General features: G+C 36.8%; 1 protein-coding gene and 1 pseudogene across 1 annotated transcript; one reads left to right on the forward strand and one right to left on the reverse strand.

Annotated features, from left to right (window-relative positions):
* Window positions 1–17,428: 17,428 nt before the first annotated feature.
* On the reverse strand, window positions 17,429–18,383 carry LOC110576537 (annotated as a pseudogene).
* Window positions 18,384–20,511: 2,128 nt separating this feature from the next.
* Window positions 20,512–21,459, forward strand: LOC110576536 (olfactory receptor 2D2). The gene has a single exon (XM_021685725.2). It carries the CDS (start codon window positions 20,512–20,514, stop codon window positions 21,457–21,459), a length of 948 nt encoding a protein of 315 aa, XP_021541400.2.
* Window positions 21,460–22,049: the final 590 nt, after the last annotated feature.

Consider the following 22,049-nt stretch of genomic DNA (forward strand, 5'->3'; position numbering starts at 1 on the left):
GGATATCCACTCACACCACTTTTATCCACCATAGTACTGGAAGTCTTAGCCACAACAATCAGACAAGACAAAGAAATAAAAGGCATCTAAATTGGTAAGGATGTACTTTCACTATTTGCAGATGACATGATAATACATATAGAAAACCTAAAGATGCCACCAAGAAACTGCTAGAACTGATGCATTCAGTAAGGTCACAGGATACAAAATCAATATACAGAAATCTGTTGCATTTCTATACATTAATAATTGAAACAGCAGAAAGAGAAATTAAGAAAACAATCCCTTTACAATTGCACCAAAAAGAATAAGATACCTAGGAATTAACTTAACTGAGGTGAAAGACCTCTACTCTGAAAACTATAAAACACTGATGAAAGAAATTGAAGATGACACAAATGGAAAAATATTTCATGCTCATGGATTGAAAAAGCAAATATTGTTAAAATATCCATACTACCCAAAGCAATCTACAGATTTAACACAATCCTTATCAAAACAACAACAACATTTTTTCACAGGACTAATTAAAATAATCCTAAAATATGTATAGAACCAACTACAAAAGAACCTGAATAACCAAAGCAATCCTGAGAAAAAAGAAAAAGCGTAGGTACCACAGTCCCAGATTTCCAGATATACTGCAGAGCTGCAGTAATCAAAGCAATATAGTACCAGCACAACAGGTGCATAGATGTATAGATCAGAACAGAGGGTTAAGAAAGAAAACCATCATTATATGGTGGATTAATCTTCAACAAAGGAGGCAAACATATGCAATGGGAAACAGACAGTCTTTTCACAAATGGTGTTGGGAAAATTGGACAGCTACATGCAAAAGAATGAAACCAGACCACTTTCTTACACCATATGCAAAAATAAACTCAAAATGGGTTAAGGACCTAAGTGTGAGACCTGAAACCATAAAGATCCTAGAAGAGAGCACAGGCAGAAATTTCTCTCTATTAACCATAGGAACATCTCTCTAGATATGTCTCCTGAGGCAAGGGAAACAGAAGCAAAATAAACTATTGAGACTACTACAAAAGAAAAGTCTTCTGCACATCAATGGAACAATCAACAAAACTAAAAGACAACCTACTGAATGGGAGAAGATATTTGCAAATGACATATCCAATAAAGGGGAAGTACTTAAATATATGAAGAATTTATACAACCCAACAGTGTAAACCCAAATAATCCAATTAAAATAATGGGTGGAAGACATGAACAGACATTTCTCCAAAGAAGACATGCAGATGGCCAATGGACACATGAAAAGATGCTCAACATCACTCATCATCAGGGAAATACAAATCAAACCCACAATAAGGTATCACCTCACACCTGTCAGAGTGGCTAAAACAAAAACACAAGAAACAACCAGTGTTAGTGAGGATATGGGGACAAAGAAACCCTTGTGCACTGTTGGTGGGAATGCAAACTTGGGTAGCCACTGTGGAAAGTAGTATGAAGGTTCTTCAAAAAGTTAAAAATGGAATTGCCATGTGATCCAGTAATTCCACTACAAGGTATTTTACCCGAAGATACAAAAACACTAATTTTTTTTTTAAAGATTTTATTTATTTATTTGACAGCAAGAGAGGGAACACAAGCAGGGGGAGTGGGAGAGGGAGAAGCAGGCTCCCTGCAGAGCAGGGAGCCCAATGTGGGACTCGATCCCAGGACCCTGGGATCATGACCTGAGCCGAAGGCAGACGCTTAACCGACTGAGCCACCCAGGCGCCCACAAAAACACTAATTTGAAAAGATATATGCACCCCTATGTCTATTGCAGCATTATTTACAATAGCCAAATTATGGAAGCAGTCCAAATGCCCAGCAATAGATGAATGGAGAAATAAGAAGTGGTGTATATATACAATGGAATAGTACTCAGTCATAAAAAAAGAATGAAATCTTGCCATTTGCAACAACATGGATGGATCTAGACTATAATGCTAAGTGAAATAAGTCAAAGAAAGATAAATACTATATAATTTAACTCTTATGTGGAATTTAAGAAAAAAATAAACAAAGAAAAGAGAAACCAAAAAATAGACTTTTAACTGTAGAGAACAAACTGATGGTTACCAGAGGGGGATTGTTGGGGGGATGGGGGAAGTCGGTGAAGGGGATCAAGAGGACACTTATCACTGATGAACACTGAGTAATGTATAGAATTGTTGAATCACTATATTGTACATCTGAAACTAATATAACACTGTATGATAAGTATATTGGAATTAAAATTAAAAATAAAAGCATATAGGGTACAACAGTATCCCAAAAGAATAAAACACCATGATCAAGTGAATTTTTTCCATGAATGCTCAGAAGGATCAATATTAGGAAATTTATTAAAGCATTTCTTCATATTAACAGATCAAAATGAGCATAAAAATTTAATCTCAGTAGATGCTGCAAAAGCCATTTGATAAAATTCATCTTTCATTTCTAGTGAGCATTTTTAGTAAAACAGGAACTTAGATATACTTCAGTTTAGGAGGAATTTGAGTATTCCTTTTATGATATTATGTATTATTTAAAATCAAAGGTAGCATCATGCTCAATAGTGAAATATTAGAAACATTCACATTAAATTCTGGGTTCAGAAAAGGTGTCTGTTTGCAAAGCGTTAGTTATGCAACAGAAATTAGAAATAGAAACTAGAATATTGGAAAGCAAATGGTAAATTTATCATTATTTGTAAATGAATTTTATTTTCTGTCTGGAAATCTTAATAAAATCTACTGAAAACTGATTAGAAACAATAAGAACTCTGCAAACAAATTCATTTTCATATAATATGCTTTTCTTATATATTAATGAGAACTAATTAGAGAATTAATTAAATGTTGCTACAGTTCGTAACAGCAACCTCTCCCAAATATTCTGTTGTGAATTTAATAGAACATGGTCAAAACCAATGCAAGGGGAAAATTACACTCTAGTGAGGAACACAGACATCAACATGAATAAATGGAGAAATATGCCTAATTCCCAGATGGGAAATTAAAAAATTATAAAGATATCAATTCTTCCTAAACCATTGATTCTCATATATTAATGTTCCTAATAATTCTCTCTGTGAGAGTTTGTCAAAAATAAATATTTCTGGGCTCTGGAGATTTTCAGTATGTTTGTGGTTGAACAAAGACATATGCCTTTCTAACAAGTATTCTGGTGATTTTGATATGATTATTCCATGGACTACATTTTGAGACACACTCCCCAGAAACACTCTAAAAATCAAATGCAATAATAATCAAAATCCATAAGCAATTTCTGATGGGAAATTTAACAAGAAAATTCTGTAGTTTATCCAGAAGAATACATGTGAAAATATTCAGGGAAAATATCTGAAAAAAGGAAAATGAAAAGAACTGTTTTGGGGGTGAGGGTGGGAGATTTAACCTATCTGATATTAAGATATACTATTAAATCTGATTAGTTTATATATATTGTATTAGCTCCAAAACCAACATCTCAATGCAATAAAGTAGATAATAAAGAATCAAACTCAAGAATATAAGGAAATGGATGATACAAGTGTCATCTAAATTAATAGAGAAAGGTATTTTACTTAAAAATGGTGTTAGTATACCTGGCTATTGGTTTGGAAACAAAACACTCACACATCAATTCTTACGCTCCCCCCCGAATCCAGATGGATTAAATACTTCATGTTACACAAAACAAAACACAAAGACGTTATAATATTACTAGTAGAAACTGTAAGTGAATACTTTCTGTGATCTTTCTGTGGGAAAGCACCTTCTAAGGATGCCATGAAAAGCAAAACTGTTAACTTAAGATGGGGATATTTTATTATAAAACAATGTAAAACTGAGTGGTTAAATAAAGAACATACACATTTAAAATATAAACATCAAATAGGAAACTACAACATCAAAGAGATTTAAAAAGAATAAAAAGAATTCCAATGAAAATGTGCAAACAGGATGTTAAATAGGCAATTCAGAGAAGAAATGCAAATGCCCCAAAATTGACTGGGTAAAGATGTTCCTCCTCAGAAAAATAGAAAATAAAATAATAGCTATTGTTTCTCTCACATTAGATTAGCAAAGGTGAAATAGATTGAAATCACCCACTGTTTTTTTGAGAGTGGGGCAAACAGATATGAAAAATATAGGCATGTAACATTTATAAAATCTCTCTGGAAGGCAATCTGAATATTAAAAATTTACAAAATGCAAACAATGAATCATGGAACACTACATCAAAAACTAATGATATAATGTATGGTGATTAACATAACATAATAATAAAAAAAGAAAAAAATAAGAAAAAAAATTACAAAATGGACTTGCCTTTTTTCCTGACCAGTGCTATTTTTAGGACTTTACATTCTGGAAATAGTTACCCATATGCATAAAATTCTGATTCAAAGGATATTCACATATAGGATTGTTTCCAGAATAAAACAACTCACAGTCTAACAATAGGTTATGTGTTAAATAAATTATTGTTTTCCTATATAATATAATCTATACCATATAGAGAAAAGTGTAAGAGTAGAGATGTGTGAATCATACAGACATAGGTTAAATCATTTCCCCCTATTTCTTAGCTCTGTGGCCTTGGCCAATTGATTTAGCTCCTTTATGCCTCTGTTCCCTAGTGTGAAATAGATATAAACCACAAATTCATAGTATGGATATAAAGATTAAATTAAGAACTTAATGGAAAGTAGTTCACACAATGTCTGACAGCTACATTTAAATGGCTGTTGTGATCAAGATGCAGTAACCTTAAGCCATTAAAAGTAAGTAGATCTATATTTTCCATAGAACGATGTTGCTCTCACTGTTGAGTTTCAAAAGAGGGTTGTGAAAAAACATGAATGGATATGACTCATACAGATGATATGTGTGTGTGTGTGTGTGTGCTTGTTGTGTATCTTTTTCTCTAGAGATGATTCCATTAAATACCCTTACCTCATTTATAAACTCTTAACATGCGACAAAAACTTAGCATCCAGGGAGACCTGCATAGTATATTTAAAAAATGACTATCACTCTATCCCTTAAAGGTAGGATTTGCACATCTACATATGTACGTGTATATGTGGATTGGGAAGACCTCCAAACAGGAGAGTAATAAAAATCAGTGGAAAAGGAGGTTAAATATGATGAAATGTAGTATCATTTACATTCCAAAGAAGGCCAGGGATAAGGATTTTTTCATGTCCTAAAGATTTCATATAACTTTGTCAACTTTACTAATTAATGAAGCAATGACGTATCTTTATCTAATTCAGATAAAAAATGAGGAAGAAAAAAATGGGATGGGAAAATACAATAAGGAGAAAAGAAGTTAGAAAAAAAATCAGGGAACGGAAACTGAACTTAGAGGACAGGAACCTAGAGACGTGGAGAAAAAGAAAAAGGAAGAAAGACAGGAAGAGATCCGTAAGCCTGGCTGTGTCCCCAGACCAAAGGGACAGACAATGTATCTTTTATCCTCGGAGGCCCTAATTACATGGTAACTATGGCCTTTCCAGATCTCTCCTCTTAGTGACTGTCTCACACACACACAATTGCATACATGGCATTATTCCTTGTCATATACACACACCACATGCTGCATATACCTACACATTCTCAGCTCACAATATCTTATATAAACAAGCAGACATCCACACACCACAGATATACTCACTGAAGTATTTCATATTCTCATATACGTACCCTCACAGCCACCAAATCTTTCACAATAAGATGTCACAGAGTAGGTACTGAGCCAACTGGATACTGATACTGACCAAGGCTGGGTGTTTTGGGAACCCACCATGCCTGACTTGATGTGAAGGATACCACAGTATGGGGTGTGTGTGTGTGAGGGCACCAGCAGTGGGGACTAGGATCCTCTTCGGGACTAGAAGGACAGCACTGATTGTAACGGGACCCACGCTCTCCTGTCTGCCCTAACTCACCAGGGGGTTGGAGGCAGCAGTGCCGGCCTTCCTAGAACAGTGTACCATGCAGTCCTGATTCCTTCACATCTCCTAGACCCAGAGAACACTCAAGAGCAAGGAGCTCTTGATGGGGTTCCTCAAAGCCAGATTCCTGTTTTCCTTCCAGCCCCTTGCCTGTTCAATGGGAGATGGTGGAACACAGGCAAGCTGAGAGAAACAATGAAGCCTGAAGGGCTGACACAGGAGGGAAAGGGAAAATCAGGCAGTTGCTTTTCAACAGCAAGAAGCACAGCCTCTGTGATCTCTCTGGAAGGAGCCCCATTCCTGATGAAGAAAGTCTGGAATAGGATTTTTGGGCTGGCATTCTGGAGAAGGGTGGGAATGAAATTGTTGTCTCTGGGAGTCTAGCAAGGAGAAACATTGATGTGTAAGAAAGTAAATGACCAAATTTACCTTTCCCAATGCCATGCCCACCTCCCAACCCCCAAACGGTACTGAAGATGCCTACAGACTGAGACCCATCAACAGCTTGTCCACTCTCACCTGAGGACAGAGAGGAGGCAGAATCTGGGCTGCAGGGTCACTGGTGAAGGAATCGAGGATCAAGTGTGGAAGGGAATGATTTCTGTAGCCTGCGGATCCAGTCTCAAAAGACCGCACCCGTTGTGGGTTGGTGCCTAAGCAATGCCTCCCAGGGCCTGCACTAGAGTCATCCCTAGGAGTCTGACTCCACCCCCAGCCTTTCTGCCTTAACTTCACTCAAGGTACAAACTCCAATTCTCCTAGGTCCCAGTTCTGGAACAGAGCATTTTTCCTTCAAGGATATATTTAAAGGTGAGGTCCTGAGAGTATGTAAACAGAGCATTCCCTGGAGATTTAAAAGCCCTTAACTTTATTACCTTTCCATCCTCTGAGATATACTAGGGTACTCAGTGTTATATTTGAGGTCACAGACTAAAGTCTCCAACTCATACAAACACCTCTCTTCCAAACCTTACACCCATGTCATTCCAAATAGCTCAGCAGATGTATTCTCAGGGGTTCACAAGTTATCAAACTTGTGTTTTCATTGATATGGTAATTAAATAGAAGTGAAAATAAGCAGATATTGGGTTGTCTGGATGCCAACTTTCTGAGTACTGCAGCTGCACTGCAGGCCTTGTGTTTCCATTTTGGTTTATGGTTGTTTTGGTGCCATATGATCACCTTAAGTGGTGGAGTTGAATTTGGTTAGCATGGTCTTAATAGCAACATGATAGCAGGGGTTCTGGGTGGGCTCTTATATTAAAGTTGTTAATTTACTGGACATAAAGTCCAAGCTTTTTTTTGTGGGAATAATTCACAAAGTACAATCTTATAGAATGAGACTTTTACACTATTAAATTAAGGCTTTGAGGGGCACCTGGGTGGCTCAGTCTGTTAAGCATCTGCCTTCGGCTCAGGTCATGATCCCAGGGTCCTGGAATCAGCCCCACATTGGGCTCCCTGTTCAGCAGGGAGCTTGCTTCTCCCCCGGCTTGTGTGCTCTCTCTCTCTTTCTCTCTCTCTTAGTCTGTCAGATAAATAAATAAAAATCTTAAAAAAAAAGGCTTTGGTTTGGGCACATGAAAATGGAACTACTATAGCACTCTCAAGCTAATGAAAACATTTTTTAAAAGGTAAATTTTAGATCCAAATGATGCATTTTGATATCATCTGAAGGTCAAAAAGTGTAAGAGAAAACAGGTGAAAGAATCAGGTTATCAGATGGTAGTATAGCCATGTGGGATTCAAGGAAATGGCTTAAAGTTGTTAATCCCCCAATCATATTTCAAGTGGCAATTTAGTTTCAGCAAAACATCATTCATCACCTTAAGGAAATGCTAGTAATTTGAATTTTATTGTTTTATTGTTTTGTGGTTTGATTTACACATTATTTACAGTTTAGTTTTGATTTCACAGCACCTATAAATCTAACTCATTAAAAATAAATGATTATGTTCCATGGTATAAATATGCTGTAATTTACTTAACCATATCCATATTATGGACATATGGATTTTTTCTAATCTTTAGACAATAAAATAGTGCCATAGTGAACTTCTTTGAATATATATCTTTGTGTCCTTGTCAAATATACTTGAAGCGTAACTTCCTGAGGTTTAATTGCAGGGTCTAAAGTTACATTCCTTTAAAATGTTGATAGATATTGTCAATTGCCCTATTAAAAAGTTGCATTAATTTGCAGTCATCAAAATTGCATAAAAGTTCCTATTTAGTTACACCTTTACTAACATTTGGTATTGTGAAACTTCAATTTTGTTAATCCATTAGGTTAAAAAAATGGTATCTTACTGTTAATTTATTATATGATATCTTAATTATACTTAAGGATGAGCATAATTTTATATGTTTATTGATCATTTTCATTTCCTTTTTCTGTAACATGACTATTTCCTTTGCTAGTTTTCTTTTACTGCTGGGTAGAACCCTTGAGTATTATCAAGAATTGGCTCTTTGATTTTGTGTTAAAAATAAGTCTTCTTCTACTTTGCCAGTTGATTTTATGGATTTTTATATCACACATTTATAATTTAATCAGTCTTTTCCCTTATGATTTGATTTTGTGTTAATATTTGAAAGGTCTCTGTTGTTAAAAGGGTATGCTTTTTAAAAATCATCTTTTTTCTTCTAAGATTTTCATAGTTTTGTTTACATATATGGCTTCATTTACATCTTGATACATCTAGAATTTAAACATCTAGATATTAAACTCTTGCTAAATTTGGTCTATTTTACACTATGTAGTCTGTTCCTTCACTGACTTTGTATTTCTCTACAGTACCATGCAATCTTAATTTCTCCTGTTTTTTTTGTTTGTTTGTTTTCAGGTGTGAAGAAGTGAGTTAATTATATTCCTCAGTATATGACATATTGTATGATTAGTGATTTCAAAGCCCCTCTCTTGTTTATTTATGCATTTATTTTATTGTTTGCTTAATATACACCCATACCTTATTCTCACTGACCTCATAACCATTCTAACGTATGTGATGTTTTTAGTTTGTCCTCAAAAATGATTTTGTGTTTGTGCATATATTTTTATTTTACATAAATGATACTGTGTTATATGCCTCTTTGTTTACCTTTTTACTTGACTGAGTCTTTAAGATCATTTACAATGCCACATGTTCATCTAATCCTTCTCACTGTTGTGCAATATCCTTGGTGCATATCTCTTGCATTTTCATTTATCGCATCTTCCAGTGAAGGATATCCACATTACACAACACCTTGTCAACACAAATAACAGAACCACAAATATTACAGGAATATACCATATGACTGTACCATTCTCTATGTGAGAAATTTTGGGGCTCTATATTTAGCAATAATTGTTATATCATAGAATATGCACAGGCATAAGGTGACCCAGTAATACCAGATTCCTTCCCAGAATGGCTGTATCTCTCTACATTTTCCCAAATGAAAATGAGTGCCTCTCTCTTCTACTTTTTGCCAATGCTCTACAGTATCTGACTTTCTAATTTCTGCATGCCTAATAGGGGTAAATAGATATCTCTTTGTTGTTTTAATTTGTACAATACTAATGAATTTCAGTATTTTTTTCTATTCTTGTAGCCCTTTGAAGTTAATTTTTGTGAATTCCATTGTATATCCTTTGCTTTTTTTCTATTGGGGGTTGCTTCTTTTTCTTCTTGATTTTTAGAATTTATTATGAATTCCTGATAGTAAATTATTTCTTATTTGTTTTACATAGCTCAAATATCTCATCCATTTTCTCATCTATCTTCTTAACTTTGTTCATAATATTCTTTGAAGACAAATCCCAGATTTTGAGGAAATCAGATTCATCAAGTTTTTCATTATAGTCTGTGTTTTGAAGGTTCCTTGCTGTAGGTCAAAAGATGTTCTCTTATGTTCTCTCCTACAATGTCATTGTTCTATTTTAACTCTTAGTAATTTAGCCCATTTAGAGTCTACCTTCTTGTGTCATGTTAGGTAGAAATCCAGTTTTATTTTCCTCTAGCTAGTAAGCTAGTATTTACCAATACTTTTTACTGCACTCTTTGCCCTCTTCCATATGATTTTTGGAATTAACTTTGTTGTACATTAAATTTCACATATGTCTACCTAAGAGTTCTCAATTCTATATTTAAAATCAATTAGCCAACATATAGTACATTTTTTAAAAAAAGATTTTATTTATTTATTTGACAGAGAGAGACACAGCGAGAGAGGGAACACAAGCAGGGGGAGTGGGAGAGGGAGAAGCAAGCTTCCCGCCGAACAGGGAGTCCGATGTGGGACCCGATCCCAAGACCCTGGGATCATGACCTGAGCCGAAGGCAGACACTTAACGACTGAGCCACCCAGGTGCCCCCAACATATAGTACATCATTAGTTTCTGATACCAGTGTTCAATAATTCATCAGTTGCATATAACACCCAGTGTATGAGCTCTCAATTCTGTTCCACATTTAGCCCTTTTTTTTTTTCCACCAGCGCCACCTGGCTTTAATTTTTGTGGCTTGGCAATATTGCCAGGAGAAAAGGAAGAGGTTCTATTTCTAACTATGGTTTTAATTTGCAATTCCTAAATGCCTGCTAATGATGTGCAGCATCTTTTCATATTCTTGTCAGCCATCTGTATATCTTGGAGATAGACCTTTTCAAGTCCTTTGTCCATTTTTAAATTGTGTTGTTCATCTTTTTTGGTTTTGAGTTGCATGAGTTCTTTATATATTCTGCATACTAGACCCTCCTCAGATATTTGATTTGCACATATTTTCTCCCATTTTGTGAGATGTCGTTTCACTTTCATGGTGAGAGTAAGTTAAGCAACAAAAATGGTTTCAGTTGTCTTTTTCCTGATTAAACATTCATTTGGTTGCTATAAACTTCTATTTTCCAGAATCCGGATAAAGTTTTCTCTGACAGTATTTATCACGTTTTTTGTATTTTTGTTGTTGTTGCTGTTGTTGGGAGGGCCACTTGGAGTTCCCTACTTTACTATTTTCCCTCTAATAAATAATTTTTGATACAGTTTTGGCTATCTTAGTAATCATTACAAAGAAAATTTTGGGATTTTGTTAATCTTATCATATTTATATTTTGTTTTCTATTTCATTGATTTCTTCTTTTATCTTTATTATTTACCTGTTTCTGCTTTTGGATTTGCTCTGCTAATCCACACCCCTGCCCCCAGTAGTTTGAATTAAATGCTTAACTTCATTTTTTTCTCTTTCCTCTCTCCCTCTCTTTAAATGAGGTATTACATACAGAATGTGCACCAATCTTTAGTATAGCTCAAGAAAGTCTATGTATGCATATGTCTGTATAACTATTATATAGATCAGAATGTAGAACCCTCACAGCCATCAAAAGGCTCCCAGTCAACTCCAAATCAACAGTCTTTCAAAGGTAACTGTTATTTGGAATTCTAAAAATATTAATTAGTTTTTGCCTCTTCTTCAGCTTCATAGAAATGGAAATTTATAGAATATAATTTTTATGTGTCCAGCTTCTTATACTAAACATCTTTCTGTACGTGGTTGCATGTAACAGTAGTTCATTCTTTTATTTATTTTTTTAAGATTTTATTTATTTATTTGACAGAGAGATAGCGAGAGCAGGAACACAAGCAGGCGGAGTGGGAGAGGGAGAAGCAGGCTTCCCGCTGAGCAGGGCCCGATGAGGGGCTCGATCCCAGGACTCTGGGATCGTAAACCCGAGCCGAAGGCAGACGCTTAACAACTGAGCCACCCAGGTGCCCCAGTAGTTCATTCTTTTAAAAATACTTAGTAATATCCCACTGCATGACTGTATCACAATTTATTCTTTCTACTATCTGTGGAAATTTATAGTTTCCACTTCTGTCTATTATGAGTAAGGCCATTATAAAAATGCTTGTACATACTTGTGGTGGATATAAACACCCATCTCCATAATGGGTGTATACCACAGAGAAGTGAAATGACTGGATTGTAGGAGGGAAGGCATATATTTAAGGTTAGTTTTCAAAGATGCTTCCAAATGGACATTTTGAACTGATTGTACCAAATTATGCTCCACATCTTCAGTCATTTTAATCCATTTCTATGAAGCTTAGTGGTATTTCACTGTGGTTTTATTTTTTTAAAGATTTTATTTATTTATGAGAGAGAGAGAACGAGCATGGGGAGGAGACAGGGAGAGGAACAAGCAGACTCCACCCTGAACATGAAGCCTGACATGGAGCTTGATCCCACAAACCTGAGATGATGACCCGAGCAGAAATCAAAAGTCATACACCTACCAACTGAGCCACCAAGGTGCCCCTCACTGTGGTTTTAATTTATGTATTCTGGTGGCTAATTATGTTGTGTATCTTTTTACATGCTTATTAGCCATTTGTATTTCCTATGTTGTAAGTACATGTTCTAGTCTTTGCCTATTTTAAAAACTGGATTTTTCTGACTTTTCTTATTTGTAGGAGTTCCTTATATATTCTGGGCATTAGTCTACAACTTAGCATCAAGTTATTAAAATAACTATGTGTATAAATAAAGACAAAGAAAATACTGTTAAAATGTTAATAGTTGAAGAATATCATTATCTGGGGCACATCATATTTACATTCTACAATTGATGAAGTTCTTAAAAATCCTACATAGAGTATGTAATGTAACTGGGCTGCAACCTAGAACCTAGAAACCAAATACTTAATTGCAACAATACACCACTTCCCAAAAAAGAAGATAGGTAAGAAGAACTGGTAATGGGGCCTATAAATGGGGATGTGAGTGCTAACTGCATGTTATTTTCTGTTCTCCTTATAACCATTTGGGAACCTCTGAGAGGAAACACAGCTCAAGATCCACGCTAATGATTCAGAATTCTCCTGAGCACTTCACAAATCCACTCCAGAAACTGCTCCTACTATCCTTCTGTTGTCTTCATTTAAATGGAACTATTGTGGCATAGTATGTCCTGATGTCAAGAAGACTTTTAGATAGAAGAGAAGGACAAGGGAGTGTTGGGGATTCCCTTCTCTGCCTTGTCCTTGATGTTGACCTCAGAGATTTTACTGAGCTCTTTGACTCAGATGACTTATGACAAGATACCCTCAGTCTTGGAGTCTCCACTCTGCCCACTCCTGCAACCAATACACCTGCAACAGATTTCCCCTCAACACTGAGATGTTTTTACTGGCTTTGACATGTTAATTTGGTTTTTTTTTCCTTCACCAGATGAGAAAATGTTGGTAAGACTATTAAAGGAATGGAAAGATGGAAAGAGATGGCACAAGGTGAACAAAGGTAATAACCTGGCGTATATTGGGAGTGAATTGGTTTCAATCTCTTCACAAATTTGGCTTTTAAAATTCAACTAATTTTGTCCAATCAGATTCTTAGGGCTAAATCTTCTGTAATAAATCTAGCCAAGGTTTTTTCCATAGTGGATTTACCTAATCAAACCACAACTACAAGGTCAAATTCTCTGTAAAGAAGAGCCATGGTCTTCACCTAGAGGAGACATAAGCAGAACTTCCATGGAATCAGTATTGATCTTTTGAGTAGGAATTTTATGCCTCTGTTGAGCTGGGCTTGGAAGACAGTAAGTGGGTATGGAGGGTAGGGAATGGGTGATCTTGAGCACAAAAGATCTTAGAATCAGAACTGAAATTTAGTATTTTCTCTTGGTTCCTATGGATTCCCTCACTATCGTCTTCCTACAAGAAATGTCAGATTAGACAACGCATGGCTCCCTGACCCTATCATCTTGTTTAATTCATAATATATGTCATTTTTAGAGAAATGAACTTAAAAGTTGATGTTAAGTCTAAGGATAAGGCAGAATAATAGGAGAGAAAGTTTGACAGTACACATGATTTCCATTCAGAAGCTTCCTGACCCTGGGGGCAGATTCACAGTCAACTGGGGGAATATTTTCTCCTCCAAATTTGCATTAGAGAATAATATGCTTTTAAAAACAAATCAGGAGAGTTCAGGGGTGTAGCCTTCTACTGTTGTACCAGGGTCAGTGAGAGCTGCTATCATCTGACAGATCACAAGTCACATTCATCTCTGACTCACTCTGACCTCTCAGTCTCCCAGTGTTTTGGCTCAAGTAAAATCACCTCAAAAACCATGTGTTGTACACTTAGTCTGTACCAGCTTATTGTATTTGCTGTGAATAAAGAGGAGTCAGATGAGGTCCCTGCCATTCAACATCTTATTGTCACAGGGAAACAAATATCAATGTAATGTTTTTAACTATGATGGCAGTAAGTACATGATGCTGAAGGTACACTAATCTATCTAGTTTCTAGATATTTGTGAGTGTGTTTATTTCTGTATGTCTGCATGTGTTGGGAGAGAGTGGGGGTGGGGAATGGGAAACATGTGTGGATTAGAATGGAAGGTGTTCCTGAATAATACTTTTACTAAATGGAATCTTTAAAAACCTGTAGTTATTAGCAAGATGAAGGTATAGAAATCAGCAATATCCTGTAGCTGCCTTTCCATTAAGTTAACCACTGATTATAAGCATCACATAAAACTTTGTGAGAAGTGTTTAGTTGTATGTTCTCTCTCTTTCTCTCTTTTCATCAAAACTGAGAATGTTTACTTACCATTTAATTTTCCCTGAGATTAGAGACATGCATTAATTTCTATTCTGTGAGGGGTGTGAACTGTGGTGGAGAGAGAAGCAAAGTCTGAAGGACCTGGGGAGACTCTAAGAACTAACCAGGTAACACCTTCCACTAGATGGATGGTAATTCTGAAGGTACCTAACAAAATAGCACATGGTCTCAAAATTTACTTTATGTCAGCTATTTATGCAGTAGACTACATTTTTCTTTAGAAGCAATTCTTTATTAGCTAGATTTAAGTAATTGTTAGGTCATACAGACTCACTTGGCCCAGCACATGCATTCATTAAACTATTATTTGCTGTGAATCTATGATGTTTCCGGGACCACCCTGACACTGAGGATAAACTGTGACTATAGTTTGGTCCCCCCTATCTGAAATTCTTTGGCCTCAGGAGCTGGGTCTTTTTTCTGTACCTCTAGTACCAACCATGTGCTTGGCCAATGACATTTGATCTACAAATAAGGTGACTGAATATTCAAAGTGTGATGAATGTTCAAGGAAAGTGATGCTAACTCTAGTAGTGGGTATACCACTGAATAAAGGGATTATGCCCAGCAAAAATCAGTGGGGTATAAAAATACAGTGTGTCCTAGGTATGTGGCAAGGAAAATGGCTGGAAACATGGCCTGTGGTCTGATAAGGGAACCATAAACAATCATCCAGCAGAGATGTGATTGTTCACATTAATGTTTTATTTATTCATGTATTCTTTCAATGATGAATTGGAACCTTTCATCACTTTGACTCACAGACCTATCCAGATGCCTAAGACTCCATTATCAGATTACATAGAATGTGATCATATCTTTTTGAAAAAACTGGGCATTTCTTTAGCTTAGGACTTCTTCACTTGAATTTCAGAGTGTTCCTCAATTAAGATGTGAATGCTACTTCTTTATTTCTACTTTTTTAACTGGAATTCAAAATTTCTTTCTTGTTTGAATGTTGGTAATTAAGCCAAAGTATTATTAGCAGTTATCTATGACTTTATCACCAACAGAAATCACAGGTATTTTTATATCACATTGCAGTTATATCTCCTTTAAGCTCATTATTCAGAAATTAAGGTGGTTATTAGACCTGCCACAACATTTTGAAATTTAATGTGTTAATGGAGAAACACATGTATTATTATATTACATATTTGCTTTCTAAAACTTTTTTGAAAAACCGTACTTTGATATGAATGGTTTCCTTGGTAATCCTACACATTCTATGTGATGCATTTAAAACATTATTTTGAGGCACCTTTACCAAACAGATAAAGGGTTGAAAGCCTAAACTTTGCATAGTACCTTAAACTTCAGACTTTAAATTTCCCTCCTTTCTTTTTGAACAGTTCCATGAAATTTTATTATTGCTCCCAAAGTCTTGCAAATCTCTCTAGGAATAATGACACTCCACACCCCAACCCTCCCAGTTTTATTGGGAAATAATGGACATATATCACTGTATAAGTTTAAGGAATATAGCATGATGGCCTGATTTCCATATATTGTGACATGATTACCACAGTAGGTTCAACTAACATCCATCTTTTCCTATAGATACAATTAATAAAGAAAAGAAAAAAAAGGAAAAATAAAAATTTCTCCTCGTGATGACAGTTCTTAGAATGAACTCCCTTAACAACTTTTGTGTATACTATAAAGCTGTATTAACTATAGTTACCGTGTTGTCCATTCCATCCCTAGGACTTATTTATCTTATAACTGGAAATTTGTACCTTTTGGTTACCTTCCTGCATATTGTCCTCCTCCCATCCTCCGCCACTGGTAACAAGTCTGATCTCTTTTTCTATCATTTGGTTTGTTTTTGTTTTTAGATTCCACATAAAAGTGAGATCATACAGTATTTGTCTTTGTCTGACTTAATGTCACTTAGCCTAATTCCTTCAAGTTCCATCCATGTTGCTGCAAGCAGTATGATTTCCTAGTTTTTCATGGATGAATAATATTCCCTTATATATATACCACAATATCTTTATTCATTTATCCATCAAGGGACACTTAGGTTGTTTCCATGTTTTGGCTATTATAAATAATGCTGCTATGAACATGGGGATGCAGATATCTTTTCAAGTCAGTGTTTTCATTTCCTTTGGATATATTCCCAGAGATGGAATTGCTGGCTCATGTGGTAGTTCTATTTATTTTTCCTAGGATCCTTCATACTCTTTTCCATAGTGGCTGTACCAATTTGCAATCCTACCGACAGTGCAAGGGTTCCCTTCTCCATATCCATGCCAGCATTTGTTATCTTTTCTCTTTTTATGATGGACGTTCTTTTCTTTAAAAAAATTTTTTGTTTATTTATTTGTCAGAGAGAGAGAGAGTGCACACGCACAAGCAGGGAGGGGGCAGGCAGAGGGAGAAGCAATCTCCCTACCAAGCAAGGAGCCTGATGTGGGACTCGATCCCAGTACCCTGGGATCATAACCTGAGCCTAAGGCAGACGCTTAACCAACTGAGCCACCCAGGCCTGTGATGGCCATTCTTTTTTTTTTTTTTTTAAAGACACATTTATTCAGCGTCATGATCAGACTATTACATTTAGCAATCAACAGCATGGGTGCAAAAAAAAAAAATCTACATTAAAACCCTTTGTTGGAATGCTTTACACTTTCCACAGAACAAAAACTAAAATAACCTGTTACACCATTAGTCACAAATACAGTCCTCGAGTTTTTTGCCCATACACGTGAGTATTGCCTAACGTCTTCTTTGTAGCAGCTAGGCCCTGCTACCACTGTGCTTGGCCGAGTTCACAAATCTGTTGTAACCTGTAGCTTCCCTGTCACTTCTCTGGCTCTCCTCTCCTGCTAAGCTTTGTTTCCTGGCAGTAATTAAAACCTTCTGCTGCTACCATAGCTACTGCTGCTGCTGGAACCACCACAGCCACCTTGGTTTCGTGGTTTGGCAAAGTATTGGCCTCCACCACCATAGGGGCCAGAGCTTCTGCCTCCAAAATTTCCTCCTTTCATGGGTCCAGATTGAGGATTGATTGTTGTAATTGCCAAAATCATTATAGCTTCCACCACCCCCAAAGTTGCTTCCATCATTACCAAATCTGTTATAGCCATCCGCACTGCCACCATATCCACCACCACCTCGACTGCCACCAAAGCCACCTCGACCACTGAAGTTCCATCCACGACCAAAGTTGTCATTCCCACCAAAACCACCTCCACGACCACCACCAAAGTTTCCAGAACCACTTCGACCTCTTTGGCTGGATGAAGCACTAGCCATCTCTTGCTTAGATAGGGCTTTCCTTACTTCACAGTTGTGGCCATTCACAGTATGGTATTTTTGAATGACAGTCTTGTCTACAGAGTCATCAAATGTTACAAAAGCAAAACCTCTCTTTTTGCCACTGCCTTGGTCAGTCATGATCTCAATCACTTCAGTTTTCCCATACTGTTCAAAATAATCTCTTAGATGATGTTCTTCAGTGTCTTCTTTAATGCCACCAACAAAAATCTTTTTCACAGTTAAGTGGGCACCAGGTCTTTGAGAATCTTTTCTTGAGACAGCCCTCTTTGGTTCCACAGCTCTTCCATCCACCTTGTGTGGCTTTGCATTCATGGCTGCATCCACCTCCTCCACAGTGGCATACGTGACAAACCCAAAGCCTCTGGAGTGCTTGGTGTTTGGACCTCTCATTACCACACAGTCCGTAAGTGTTCCCCAGTGCTCAAAATGGCTCCTCAGACTCTCATCAGTTGTTTCAAAGCTCAAACCTCTGATGAAGAGCTTCCTCAGCTGTTCAAGCTCTTTGGGAGACTCTGACTTAGACATGACAGCAGTGGGCGGGGAGACTTTAATGTTCCTTACTCGGCGGCATCCATGGGCTGAAAGCTATGATGGACATTCTAATGGGCATGCAGTGATACGTGTCCTTGTGGTTTCCCTAATGACTAATGAGTTTTTAAGTTCTTCATATATTCTATATACTAACTCTTTGTCAGATATATGGTTTGCAAATATTTATTTCCATTCCATAGGTTGGTTTTCACTTTGTTGGTAGTTTCTTTTGCTGTGCAGCAGCTTATTAGTTTGATGTAGTCCCACTTGTTTATTCTTTAGTTTGTTGCTTATGCTGTAGGTGTCATATCCAAAAATTCATTATCAAGACTCATCACAAGGAGCCTTATTCCTATGTTTTCTTCTAGGAGTTTCCTTGTCTCAGGACTTACATTTAAGTCTAATTCATTTGAAGTTAATTTTTGTGAGTCTAGTTTCATTCTAACACATGTGAATATCCAATTATCCCAAAACCATTGATTGAAGAGACTGTCTTTCCTTCCTTGAGCACTCTTTGTTCCCTTGTCCAATATTAGTTGTCCCTATATGTTTGGGTTTATTTCTAGGTTCTCAATTCTGTTTCATTGGTTTATTTGTCTGTATTTAGGCCAGTACCATACTGTTTTGATGACTATAGCTTTATAATATAGCTTGAAATCATGAAGTGTGATGCTGCCTGCTTTGTTCTTTCTCAGCATTTCTTTGGCTATTTGGGGTCTTTTGTGGCTCCATATAAATTTTAGGAGTGTTTTATCTACTTCTGTAAAAATGTCATTGCATTCTCGATAAGGATTGCATTGAATCTATAGATAGCTTTTGCTAGTATTGACATATTAACAGTGTTAATTCTTCCAGTCATGAACATGAGTTAGCTTTCCATTTATTTGTGTCTTTGATCTCTTTCATCAATATCTTATAGTTTTCATAGTAGAGAACTTTCACTTTTTCAGTTAAATTTATTCCTAAATATTTTATTGTTTTTGATGCTATTGTAATTGGGTTGGCTAACTGAACATAAAAAAAAAAAAGACAACAAAGAGCTTAGCCAGCTTTAGAGCTGCTGTCCCACTGTGCTCAGGCAAGAAATCTAATTTGTAGCTGCACTCATCACTGAATACAGCCTTCAGCTGTCCAGCCAAAGAATCTAACCTGAGCACACTGGAAGCTGCAAAGCCCGTCTACCAGCCCAGCCTACTAAACCATATGATCAAATTATTATTATGTACCTTATTTAATTAATAATAATTGATCAAATAAATCCCTATTCCATGTCTATAAAAGGGCACAAAAATGAAAAAGATATAGTTTTCATAGGAGTTTTTCATCTCTGGGAGATATAGACTGATGATGCAAGGCAGTGAGAGATGATGGGCTAGAGATGGTGGATTAGTGCTGTTTAGTCTGAACACAGAAAACTAGTCAACCTGGTGGCATCAGATGGAAATATTGTGGTGGTGTGTCTCCTATTTTGGAAGTTTATTGATGGTTAAGATTGATATTTGGGAGTTCCAGCCGAAGCTGGGGATGGGGTTGCCAAAGAGATGATGGCATACTACCCAATTACTCCTTGGCTTCCCAGCTCTTTCAAAAACAGGTTATTTTCTCCAAACAAAATGTCAGTTCTTCAAAATACTTTGGCTTTTTAAAATTTCTTATATCTTAGTGACTATATTTTGAAGGAAGAGACAACAGTCATATCCCCAAAGAATTAAAAATCTATACCATCATAAGACAGGGGAGTGTGGCAATAGCAGCATAAGACTCAAGGGTTTTGGTTGATAATAAAATGAAATTAAATGCCAATATTTTATAGATTAATTGAATCTTTTTTATTATTAGATGTTTCATATTCCAAATAAAGATGATTCTTTTGATCTACTCTACATTTGCAGATGACACTAAAAATGAATGCACCCATCCTTAAAATATTAAGTTTTCCAACACTGAAAATGTTCCAACTAAAGCATCATGATCCTCTTCTACATAAAGGGGATTCTTGGAATGGTTGGTAGTGATTGAGGGCAATTCCAAAGCCCTCCAAATCTGATTTATATAATCTTACAGTTGATATGGACCTATATTTAGCATGAGGTGACTTCTTATTGAAAAAAAGAGACAAACTATGAGACAAACTAATCAGACACAGGTGATGGAATTCCTCCTTCTGGGACTCTCTGATGACCCCCACACCGAGAAGCTGCTATTCATTTTATTCCTGGGCGTCTACCTGGTCACTGTGCTTGCAAATCTGCTTCTTATGTGCCTTGTTCAGGGTGACTCCCGGCTTCACACACCCATGTATTTTTTCCTCTGCAACTTATCTCTGGCTGACCTCTGTTTTTCTACCAACATCATTCCTCAGGCCCTAGTCCACCTGCTATCCAAGAAGAAGTTCATTTCATTCACACGTTGTGCAGCTCAGCTTATACTCTTCCTCATTTTTGGATGTACACAGTGTGCCTTTCTGGCTGTGATGTCCTATGATCGGTATGTGGCCATCTGCAACCCCTTGCATTACCCTAGCATCATGACTTGGAAGGTGTGTGCCCAGCTGGCTGCAGGATCATGGACCAGCGGCATTCTGGTGTCTGTGGTGGATACCACTTTTGCACTAAGGCTACCCTACCGAGGCAGCAATAGTATTGCTCATTTCTTTTGTGAGGTCCCTGCACTGTTGATCCTGGCATCCACAGACACCCGCATTTCAGAGACGGCCATTTTCCTCATGGGTGTCATGATTCTCCTCATACCTGTTTCCCTAATTCTGGTGTCCTATAGCCACATCATAGTAACTGTGATCAAGATGAAGTCAGCTGTGGGGAGGCTCAAGGCATTCTCCACCTGTGGCTCCCACCTCATGGTGGTCATCCTTTTTTATGGATCAGCAATTGTCACCTACATGACACCAAAGTCTTCCAAAGAACAGGAAAAACTGGTGTCTGTGTTCTATGCTGTGGTGACACCCATGCTTAATCCCCTCATCTATAGCCTGAGGAACAAGGATGTGAAGGGAGCTCTGAAGAAAGTAGCCACAAGGAATTTCCCATGCAGGCTTGAAATCTGCCACTGACTGTGAGAACCTCTTGGCTCCCTACTTTTAAGACTTGCGAAGCAGTTGCCTTAGCAAGATTGGAATATTGTAAGATTCTTATCCTTGGGCCTTGTGGACCTACCCTCCATCCTTCATCAAGCACTTTCTTTGTAAAAGAAGGACAGTAATTCACAGACCAATAGAAGGAGGGTCTGGTTTTTTCTTGTTGTTTTTTTGGCATCTAAGAGTTAGGAAATCCTGCAAAATACATTCACACTTTATGAACGCTGGAACCTCTAAAATCCATCTTTTTTTCACCATGTTATATATTACTATTAATCTATCCCAGATCCTACTCCAATTCTTTTTTCTTTGGCATTTCTGAATCTCTTTGCATCATCACACAATCAATACATTAACGAGCATTACTTATTCACTTACTATGAGCTAGGTGCTAGATGTATGTGTGCCGGCACACATGTCTGTATGTGTGTTTGAAGTGGGTGTGAAGAGCATGGGTACAATGAAGAGCATATATGAGTTCTGCTGTCCTTCTCACACTCTTATTAGGGACATGGATATTTTATATCTCAGATAAAGGTAAAGACAGGATTTTGGAAACTAACAAG

Source organism: Neomonachus schauinslandi, chromosome 11 (genome assembly GCF_002201575.2).
Source record: "Neomonachus schauinslandi chromosome 11, ASM220157v2, whole genome shotgun sequence".
NCBI lineage: Eukaryota > Metazoa > Chordata > Mammalia > Carnivora > Phocidae > Neomonachus > Neomonachus schauinslandi.

Coding starts and splice junctions, on each gene's coding strand:
- LOC110576536 (XM_021685725.2), top strand. CDS start 20,512: ATGAGACAAACTAATCAGACACAGGTGATGGAATTCCTCCTTCTGGGA.